At 50.0% G+C, this 10,813-nt stretch overlaps 1 protein-coding gene across 2 annotated transcripts in view; it reads right to left on the bottom strand.

Annotated features, from left to right (window-relative positions):
• Positions 1 to 4,137: 4,137 nt before the first annotated feature.
• The window catches only part of Sgca (sarcoglycan alpha), a 9,714-nt gene continuing 3,038 nt past the window's right edge, over positions 4,138 to 10,813 (bottom strand). The window contains exons 7-10 of one of the 2 annotated variants that reach the window (XM_029546187.1): positions 9,913 to 10,121; positions 9,614 to 9,640; positions 4,533 to 4,725; positions 4,138 to 4,295 (exon numbers count right to left, since the gene is read on the bottom strand). In XM_029546187.1, the coding sequence (XP_029402047.1) occupies positions 4,545 to 4,725; positions 9,614 to 9,640; positions 9,913 to 10,121 (417 nt within the window). In that variant the 3' untranslated portion in view covers positions 4,138 to 4,295; positions 4,533 to 4,544. Of the gene's footprint in view, positions 4,413 to 4,532; positions 4,726 to 9,613; positions 9,641 to 9,912; positions 10,122 to 10,813 lie in introns of both variants that reach the window. The other variant, XM_029546186.1, reaches the window with a different exon arrangement.

Consider the following 10,813-nt stretch of genomic DNA (forward strand, 5'->3'; position numbering starts at 1 on the left):
GGCTCTGAGGGAAGAGAGGTGACTAAAACCCTTAGAGTCGGGCTGGTGAGATGGCTCAGTGGGTAAGAGCACCCGACTGCTCTTCCGAAGGTCTGGAGTTCAAGTCCCGGCAACCACATGGTGGCTCACAACCATCCGTAACAAGATCTGACTCCCTCTTCTGGAGTGTCTGAAGACAGCTACAGTGTACTTACACATAATAAATAAATAAATCTTTAAAAAAAAATAATAAAATAAAATAATAAAATAAAAATAAAAAGTCAGGTGAAACTAGTTTCATATCTTATTTAACCTAATACAATCTCACCCATTAAAACCATACACATCTCAGTTCAAAATAGCCGTATTTCTGGTGTTCACACGTGACCAACAGTGCCCTTGCGTTTAAAGAGTGAGAACTTTTATCATTCCTCTCCATTCAAAAGGAAAAACAAAAATTTCGTGAGGCATTAGGGAAAGCAGAGCCCATTGGTCAGGATCTGACGGGTCAGAGAGACCCACCTCCCTCTCGCCTGGGGAGGCTGTATGGTACCCGGGATAATGCGGTTTCTAAGATGTACTGGCATGCCTACCTTCATGCCTTCACTTCAGCCCTGAAGTAGGAATGACTCCGTTTGGGAGCAAACTAACTGTTGAGGCCCATACAGTGTGCCAGAGCCTTGTTTAGACCCAGTCTGGAGAGGTGTGGCCTTAGTGGTTGAGGCCCGCTGTAGCTGGCTCCTGTGATTCAAGAGTCTGGACAATAGGAAGTGGTGCGGGAAATGGCTGCAGGGTCCGGCTGCGCATGCGCATGTGTAGTCTGTATTTAGAATGAAGGTGGAGGCCACTCATCAGGCCCATAATCAGGGCCATCAACCAGACTAAAAGTAGGGTGGAGTGAGTGCGGGGTGACCCCACAGAAGGTGGGGGCTGGAAACAGCTGCTACTCTGTCAGGGACTGCAGGAAGCCATCGTGATTACTCTTCCAGGAGAGGCCCAGTGAGTGTGTCTGTGTCCTCCCTCTGTGCTGCTGGTCATCTGGGCGTTCACATGTGGATGCCCAGGCAGGGCTCAGTGTCTTCTGTAGTCACGCCATCCTCCCCGGCTACTTGTCTGGGCCACTTCCTTTCAGGAAGGCAGCCAAGCCGGCTCCTGTGTGCTCTTTGGAACTGAGCTGGGAGGTAGAGGCTGCCAAGAGCCCAAAGCAAGGCTGGGAAGCAGAGGGAGGGAGGAGCTGACTTCTTAAGTCTCCGGCCCTCGACCAGCCCAGGAAGGACCTGCAGGGGACCAGACAGAGGTGAGAGGGGACCAGCAGCCCCCACCTTAAGGGTGCAGGGACCCAGTTGAAGCTAGCCTATGCCCCAGGACTGTGACACTGAGCTGGAGCTATGCCTGCCCATCAGCTGAAAGACCTGAGGGGGGGGGGAGTGGGGGGAGGAGGAAGTAGCCAATGAGAATCAGAGGCATCTGTTCTTCAAAGAGCCATTTGATCAGACACCATCCCTCCAGCCATTACCGTGCCAGCACCCCACCTCCGGCCCCACCCTGCCAGCCTCTGTCAGCCTCATGAGCCCAGGTCCATAATTAAGCAGCTAATGGGTTTCGGGGACCCAGAATAGGCAGAATGGGGTACAGATGATAGTGGTAGAGACTTACTTTTGACCACAGAGGAAGTGCAGCCTCCCTCAGAGCTCTGAGCCCCTTGACCTGAAGATAGTGAGTTATCTCAACTGATTGTTCAAAGTCAGTTCCAGATTGCACCCCTGTTCTACACTCCACGCCCCCCTTGCCCATTACTGCACTTAACCAGCCGTTAAGATAGCATTTACCTGAGTTCAAATCCCAGCAACCACATGGTGGCTCAGGACCATCTGCAATGAGATCTGACACCCTCTTCTGGTGTGTCTGAAAGACAGCTACAGTGTACTCATATATAATAATAAATCTTTAAAAAAAAAAAAAAAAAGATAGCAGTTAAAAGGCTGCTTTTCTAGAGGGCCAGGGTTTGATTCCAGGCACCCTCAAGACAGCTCAGAGCTGTCTGTAAGTCCAGTCCCAGAGGATCTGACACTTCTTTTGGCCTCTACAGGACATACATGCAGACAAAACGCCCATACACATGAAAACTAAAAACAAACAAACAAAAAGCGGGATCTGGAGAGATGGTTTAGCCATTAAGAGCACTGCTCTTCCAGAGGACCCAGGTTCAATTCCCAGCACCCACATGGCAGATCACAACTTTCAGTAACTCCAGTTCCAGGGAACCTAACAGACTCACACAGACATGCAGGCAAAGCAGCAGTGCACACAAAATAAAAACAAATAAATTAAAACAAGCAAACAAAAAGAACTCTGAGCAGACACACAGACAGCTATCTCTCAGGTACTCCCTCCAAACAGCCTTGCCTGCCATCTTCTGTGTGCAGGAGCTGTGCTGGACCTGAAGGGGTAGGCATGGGCTGGGCTATTAGAGAGAGGGTGGGCAGAATCCTGAATCTAGTGCTGGAAGAAGACTTGGTGTTTTGGTTGTGAGCTTAGCCTTTAATGGCTGAGCCATCTCAACAGCTCAGAAGACCTATAACCCATGAGCCCAGACAGAATCTCCTATCAGAGAGCCAAGAGGACTTTGAAGGGACTCTGGAGGGCACAGGAGCAGAAGGGACAGAGAGGGTCAAATCTGGGGGTATGTTTTAGAGCAGAGACCACACATGAAGGAAGTTGTGAAAATCTAGGAGAGTTTGAAGCCAGCCTGATCTACATAGTGAACTCCAGGACAGCTAAGGCTATGTAGGGAGACCCTGTCCAGAAAAAGGGGGGAGAGGAAAGGAAAGAAAAAGAAAAATGGGGAGCTGAGGAGCCAGAAGCTCCTGAGACAGAAGCTATGGGGTGACACATTCCTATGTATTCTCTTAGAAAACATGGGCTAGGTCATGTGTCCTTGCTCCTTTGCTGTTCCTCTCTATTAGGGTCCCTGTACTGGCTGGTTTTGTGTGTCAACTTGGCACAAGCTGGAGTTATCACAGAGAAAGGACCCTCCCTTGAGGAAATGCCTCCATGAGATCCAGATGTAAGGCATTTTCTCAATTAGTGATCAAGGGTGGAGGGGCCCATTGTGGGTGGTGCCATCCCTGGGCTGGTAGTCCTGAATTCTATAAGAAAGCAAGCTGAGCAAGCCAGGGGAAGCAAGCCAGTAAGGAACATCCCTCCATGGCCTCTGCATCAGCTCCTGCCTGTAGGTTCCTGCCCTGTGTAAGTTCCAGTCCTGACTTCCTTTGGTGATGAACAGCAATGTGGAAATGTAAGCTGAATAAACCCTTTCCTCCCCAACTTGCTTCTTGGCCTTGATGTTTTGTGCAGGAATACAAACCCTCACTAAGACAATCCCTTTCACCAGGCAGCAGTGGTGGCACATACCTTTAATCCCAGCACTTGGGAGGCAGAGGCAGGCGGATTTCTGAGTTTGAGGCCAGCCTGATCTACAGAGTGAGTTCTAGGACAGCCTGGGCAATAGAGAGAAACCCTGTTTTGAAAAACAAAACAAAAGACATTTCCCTTTCAGGCCTAGTCTCAGCCTGTCCTCCCGAGAAAGTCCTGTGAGACCCATCACAGAGTAGATGGTGAAGCAGAGCTGGCCTGCTCCAAATGTAACAACCTGGGCAAACAATCCCAGGCCCCTGAATAGCCAGCCAAACATCCCAGAAAAACTACACCGGCAACACTTAGCTCAGAGAACATTCTAGAATGGCAGACCTCTGGCCTCTAGGATAGCTTCCGTCTTCCAACAGCTCCCTATTCAGATCAACTTCTCCCAAACACCACATGCAATGGAAGGTCGGTCCCTCAGGGAATTGTGGCAGGTGTCAACCAGATCTCTAGGTAAGGACCTGGATCTTCTACGTCTCAGCTGCACAGAAGGCAGCGTATGGGCAGACAGGGCTTGCTCTGTGACATTGGGCAAGTCACTTTCTCTCTCCACAGGCTTTAGTTTCTTGGTCTAGAAAGTGTGGCTAATGAACCAGTCAAACATCATGACCAGATGCAGTGAATCTGAGAACAGCAAAATTGGGAGAGTCCAAAGGGCAGGTTGGCATCCCCTGGGGATTCTCAGAAGGAAGGAAACAGAGGCAGAGACAGAAACACTAGAAGCGATAAGCAGAGCAGCAGGAATTTTTTATTTTCGGGTTCTGACTCCAAACGCCCTCAGCCCTCCCTACACCATCCGTCTGCCTGTTTGGAGCTGGAGGTCCAAGTAGACTAGGAACTGGAGTCAGTTGTTCACAGGTCAGCATCTGCGAGTGGTGCAGCTGAAGCTGGAGCTAAAAGGTCATGTAGAGGACAGATTGGGAGGTTGCAGACTCCTGTCTCCCTTATCCTGACCCTCCAGCCCTGACTGGTTGGCAGCTGTGGGGTACAATTCCAGCACTGTTGAGCACCTGTGCAGGGGGGGCAGGCAGGTCAGCGTGATCTCCCATATCCTACCAGTTGCCCCCAGCCTTGAAATAAAGGCTCCCTTATTTCTTGGTTGGAGGGTAGCACTGCCTAGACAGACCCACCTGGCAGGGCTCTCAGTGCTGGTCCAGGATGAGAGGCATCTGTGCGCTGTCTACTCGGGGAGGTAACCGCTCTCCTGTACGAACATTGAACATGGGCAAGGTGGAAAGAGGCCTGGGCACCTCACGGCTGGCTGCCATCTGCCGAAGCTCTTCTGTATTCCCATGGATGGAACAGTGGTGGAACATCTGGATACTGGAGACACAAGCAGATCATCAAACATCTGGATGCTGGAGACACAAGCAGAAGATCATCCGCTCTTGGAATTAGCCTCGAGGAGCTATCCTGGCACTGCCTCAAAGCCACCCTGCTGTCTGCCTACCAGGTCTGGTTGCTGAAACACTCAAACACAGGGACCTGCTTGTGCCCAGTGATTGAGACAAGGCTCTGCATATGGACAGTCTTGATTTAAAGCTGTATATTCTTGGCTTAACCCCTTTCTGCCTCCATTTTTTTTCCAGCTGTAAAGTGGGGACAATAATACCCAAATCCCACCATGCACCCCATTGTTATACAGAGTCAAGAAAATACATCTGGGTGTCTGGAATAGCGGCCAGCATAGATAACTCACGAGATGCCGAGGCAAGAGCAGGTATACCAGATGGAGTTTATAGTTGCAGAAGCAAGTATTAGCTGGGTTTTATAGTCTAGTGTTCTGGTTTGGTTTGTTTAAAACTTAGAGGACCCAGGCCTCAAGCTCCATACTGACTGAGGATGACCTTGAACCCCTGGTCCTCCTGCTTCCATCTCCCAACTGCTATCATTACAGGCATGTGCCACGTGTTCAGAGTGTACATGATACTGAGAGTCAAATCGAGAGTTTCACACATACAGGTACGCTCCCATCTAGCTGCATCCCCAGCCGTGGAATGCTTTTATACTCCCATGGTCTCCTTAGTACCAGCTCCAAGCATCAAGACTAACTCTCCCCTTTCCTCCCATCCTTCTGTTCGGCTGGCCATCTTACCCATTCCTTTGACCTAACTTTTGACCTCTCTGGGGCTGCCTTCCCTGTGGCCCACCAAGCTCTGGATCTCATTACCTGGTCTTCTTTAACCTGATGGCTGTTCCTTGGTACCTGACACAGCAGCCCCCCACCCCCTCTTGCTTCCCAGTCTCTGGTTCCAACCACAGTTCCTTAAGCTGTCTTCAGCTCCACCCTCAGTAACTTGGAAAGCCCTGCTCCTGCAGGGAGTGGCCACACCCACTGGAAGACCCTTCCTCATCTCCAGCTTCAGGTCCAGCTCTAATCCTAGGTGACAGTCCTAGGTCCTGCATTCTGTTGTCCCAGAGCAAGATGACACGTGTCTGAGTTTGAGTTTGAGGCCAACTTGGCTGTACCGTGAAGCCAAGTGAGCATAGGAGAACATCAGGGCTTGCTTTGGGTTGTTGTTGTTGTTGTTGTTGTTGCTGTTGTTGTTGTTGTTGTTTTTCCACTGGGCTTCTGCTCCTTACTGCTCTGTGACATTTGGTAAGCTGTTGGACCTCTTTGAGCTATTATTATAGGAAGCTATATTTTATTATAGCAAGCCCAGCAGTGAATTTGACTTCCAGGGGAAGTTGTTTTCGACTTTCTCATTCACATGAACCCACCTTACTTTGGCTTTCGTCTGGTAACATTTCCCCAAACTCCTGATCTACAGATCAGAACAGAGATTTTTATTTGTAAACAGTTAAGTTTTCTGTTAGGCATGGTGGCGCAGGGCAAGGGAGGCTGAGGCAGGAAAAGCTTGAGTTTGAGGCCAGCTTGGGCTATACAATGAAGCCATCTTAAAAATAGTTTAAAAAATAGAGAGTTGAGTTTTCTTATGGAAACCGAAGCTCAAGGCGGGCTGAAGAGTATCTTCCCTTTCGTCATTCTGTTACTCATAAGGTAGGAGAAGGGTCCCTACCAGAAGTGCACGTCCCAGTTAGTGGACACCGACTGCAGCTAAGAGCCTGAGAGGTTAGACCACTGAGAGACAGGCAGGCCTCATGGAGAACTGGCTGCATTCCCCTTGGAAGCAGAAATGAGAGTCCTCTGGCCAGACAAAGAAATGAGGTCACTGGTTGAGCCAGAGGAGAGTTAAATAAGCTCTTAAATGTGGAATTCCACAAATTGAATTGTCCAAAATAGGGTTTTCCATCCTAGGTGAGGGGAACCTGTAGGGATGAGGGCCAGAAGTGTAAGGATGCAGAGGAGCCAGTGAGGCAGGTGCATCCCATATCCTGAATCCCAGAGAAGGCCTTCATCAACAAGCCCCTCCCATCCCCAACCCCACGTAAATCTCATCACTCTGGGAATGCACAGGTGGAAAGAAATCTCCCAAGAGCAGGACAGGACATATCAAACCCTGTGGAGCCTTCCCAGGGGCTTTGTGTAAGTACCGAGGCAGACAGACAGACAGATAGGTAGATGGACAGACAGGCAGCCACTGCTGCATGCAAGCACACACTTACAGACATCACCCGCAGACTATCTGCCCTGGCACACAGACCCACAGGGCAATACCACTAGGGCCTGAAGAACTTTGGGACCAGTCTGGTCTGATACAGGTGGTAGCCAGGCAGCAAAATCACTTCAGTGGGCAATTTGAAAAGTGACAGACATTGCCCTACATTAAAATAACCGCATGAGGTAGAACAAAATCAACACAAAACTCAGGCCAGTCAAGGCCGATGGAATACGGGGCAGAAGTATTCTGTTCCGAGCAGAAGAGAAGCAGATCTTCCTGACATCAGAACTGCAGACTGAAGCAGGAAAGCTAGAAGTGGTAAAATCCACTGGTCCCAAAAGGAAAATCACAGTAACAGAGACACAACTCATCAAACCTGGCACAGCCCACAATATAAATTATGAGTGTGTGTGTGTGTGTGTGTGTGTGTGTGTGTGTTATGGTAGCACAATCCTTTAATCCCAGAACTCAGGAGGCAGAGGCAGGCAGATTTCTGAGTTCAAGGCCAGCCTGGACAGCCAAGGCTACACAGAAAAACCCTGTCTCGAAAAAAAAAAAAAAAAAAAAAAAAAAAAAAGAGTTGATCTCATTTCAAAATAATAAACACTAAAAGTTAGCATTTTCCTACTCAGAAACACAAAGATGCAATGGGTAGAGACTGTTGGCAATCAAATAGTGGATTTAAAACTGAGGGCTTGGCTGGAGAGATGGCTCAGTGGTTAAGAGCACTAACTGCTCTTCCAGAAGTCTTGAATTCAATTCCCAGCAACCACATGGTGGCTCACAACCATCTGTAATGGGATCTGATACCCTCTTCTGGTGTGTCAGCGACAGTGTACGCACATACATTAAATAAATAAATAATAAATAAATAAATAAATCTAATTTAAAAGAATTAACAGTTTAAAAAAAAAAACCTGAAGGTTTGAGTTAAGAATATAGTTCAGTGGTGAGACACTTGCCTAGTGTGTGTGAAATCCTGGATTCCGTATGCAGCACCATTAACTAAGTAAGACTGAGAACTCCAAATGTCCTAGCATTGGCTCAGAAATGCACATATATTCCATATATGTATGGGCATTCCCTATGTGGGCTCAACCAGCTACAGCCTTCCTCTGAAGGGCATCTGACATATCAGATGTCCCCACTCTCTGTCGCCTCAGACCTTCCTAAGAAGGAACAATGGGGCTACTATGACCCCCACAGGATTCTGCCCACCTCACAGTGGCCCCCTTGAGGTCACTGCAGAGATAACTTCACCAGCCCCTGAGCCCACAGCACAAGTCTGCTGAGGCCAGTCGTGGGTGATGATCCTCAGTCCTCTCTCTGGCCGAGGTGTGGTCCAGACCCCCCCTGGAGAAGCACCTCTGAAGGAAGCAGAAGCCAGAACACAGCCCACCCACTACTGAGAGGAACCGGGTGGACTTTGCCAGCCGCCATCCTGGAGATTCTAGCACCTGGTGCTCTACAGCGGTCTCCGCTGGTGTCACCATACGAAGCCTCAAATGCTGTGGTGGCTGGAGATCAAGATGCCAGCACACCACAGGTCCCAAGCCAGAGTGAGAGTCAAAGTGGGTCCAACGTCAGTACCCAAAGCCTGCGGAAGCCCACCATATCGTGTGTGATTCTGAAGACTTTGGTTGACATGGGGGTACGTAAGCGTGCGTCCCTTGCTGCCTTGAAGAAAGCTGTGTCTATCACAGGGTACAATATGACCCATAACACCTGGCGCTTCAAGCGTGAGCTCCACAATCTACTCGATAAAGGCATGCTCAAGCAGGTGACCTGCGGCAAGGGGGCCTCCAGCTCTTTCTGCCTGTGCAAGAAACAAGCCTTCAAGTCCAACCACAGGGCCAAGAAATGTCCGAAGAGCCGGAAGAGCAAGAACAGGCAGAAGAGCCGGAAGCCTCAGAAGCCTGGGCAGCGCAGGTCTGAACCACGCCAGTCGCTACTAAACTCCAAAAAGAGCAATGACCAGCTTTTCAAAGGAGTTCGTAGGGTGGCGAAAGGCGACCGCCATTGCCATTAATAAGGCAGGTCGGGCAGGGTGCCAGGCTTGCCACTAAGTGGGAATAAAACCCAACTTATTTCACAATTGCCTTCTGCAGTCTTTGGAGTTCTGGGGGTTGGGAAAGGAGGCCAGAAGCTGAGGGGCACAGGACTGGGGGCATTGGAGGAGAAGTGGAGGGCAGGAGGAATCTGAAACAATAAAATGGGCTAGGAAAAAATATGGTAGGATTCAAAACATCCGTTGCTGTCAGCTTGGCCAGCCACATCCTCTCTTCATGGAGAACCCGGAGGTAAGCTAGGTGTCTGGCTCACAGTAGGGAGGGAGGGAGGAAGGAAAGGAACAAGAAAGAGGGCAGAAGAGGAGGAGAAAAGGAAAAGAAGTTGCACTGGGAACCCTTTGTTGCCTCTCAGGCCCTTTCCTCTGGACAGAGGCAGGTCCCCTTTCCCTATGCCACCGTAGCCTATCATCAGAACACAAGAGGACAAGGTCAACATGTGGGTTTAGCCCCCAGCCGAACTGGGGCCAAGGCTCAGAAGTCTTTGCTGCTCATAGAGACTAAAAGGTTCTTCCATTCGACAATCCAGGGGCTCCCCTCTCCAGTCCCCCCCCCACACACACACAACTTTGCTTTACTCACTCAGAGGTGGCCATGTCTCTCTTCAACCTGTGGGGAAAAACAGAGGTTGGGGAGAGAGGTCAGCACTGATCTGGCTTTGCTCCGTGATGTCCCAAGAGCTCCCAAGGTAGGAATTGCATGTGCTTATAGTCAGAATCCCCTCCTAGTTCTAAGACAGACAAGAGTGGATCCCCAGCTACCTAGAAAGGGAGCTCCATATTCCTCTTAGAGTTGAGAATCCCAGTCCCTGAGAAGTACGGCTTCCCCAGTCCCAGAGTGACCCTTTAGATGTGTCCATGGCCCCTGTCCAGCACACTTACTGTCCTTCACGCCGAAAGCACATGACGTAAGCCAGCAACAGGGTAAGCAGCAGAGCCACCAGCAAAGGCACCAAGAGGGTCACCAAGGCATCTGTCAGGAAGTCTCGGTCTGTGGCTTCAGTGGGTGGGCAGAAGAATGGGTCATGCTCCAAGATCCCGTCGCCCGGAGTAGGTACCTCATCCAGGGGCTCTGGAACTGACGTGTCTACCTGCATAGAGTTCAGGGCTGACCCACGTGTAACCCAACGCCCTCGGGAGACGTGCCAAAGGGTCTGCAGCCACCCACCTATAAACCCCATATGACCACAGACCTTTTTCCTACCTGTCTCCTCTAGCCCATGTGACTACAGAACAAACATTGGATGAGAGGTCAGGACAAGCCAGTTCCAGAAGAGGCAGGCGTGTACAATGGTTAGTACAATGGTGCTAGGTTTGGGCTGCCTGAGTCTGAACTCTGACTTAGGCTAGTAGTGATTCACTGAGGTCTCCTCAGCGGTGAATTTAGCGCAATAATAGCCTGCCTATTCTGGCAGTGAATCATAGTGGTGAAACAGGTTGGGGATAAGGTGCCCAGCTTTCAGTAGGTTGTCAATGACCCTGATGGAGTTTCCTTTTGCTGGTTCCCGGGAGCAGGGCACACCAGCAGTTTCCAGCCTTGAAACCTCACCAAGAGCCACAGTGAGCTCCTTACGGCTTGGGTGGAGGCACTTCTGCAGGAATCAAACAGAGGCATCACCCAGAGGCACGCTCTTGCTTAGGAATTCCTGGTAGTTTTAGCTGAGCAGTTCTAGGACTCCAAGTTGGAGAGTCCAGATGTAGGCTTTGTCGCCCTCTTGTGGTAGAAGATGGAGAGAGAGAGAGAGAGAGAGAGAGAGAGAGAGAGAGAGAGAGAGAGAGAGAG

Source organism: Mus pahari, chromosome 14 (assembly GCF_900095145.1).
Source record: "Mus pahari chromosome 14, PAHARI_EIJ_v1.1, whole genome shotgun sequence".
Lineage (NCBI taxonomy): Eukaryota > Metazoa > Chordata > Mammalia > Rodentia > Muridae > Mus > Mus pahari.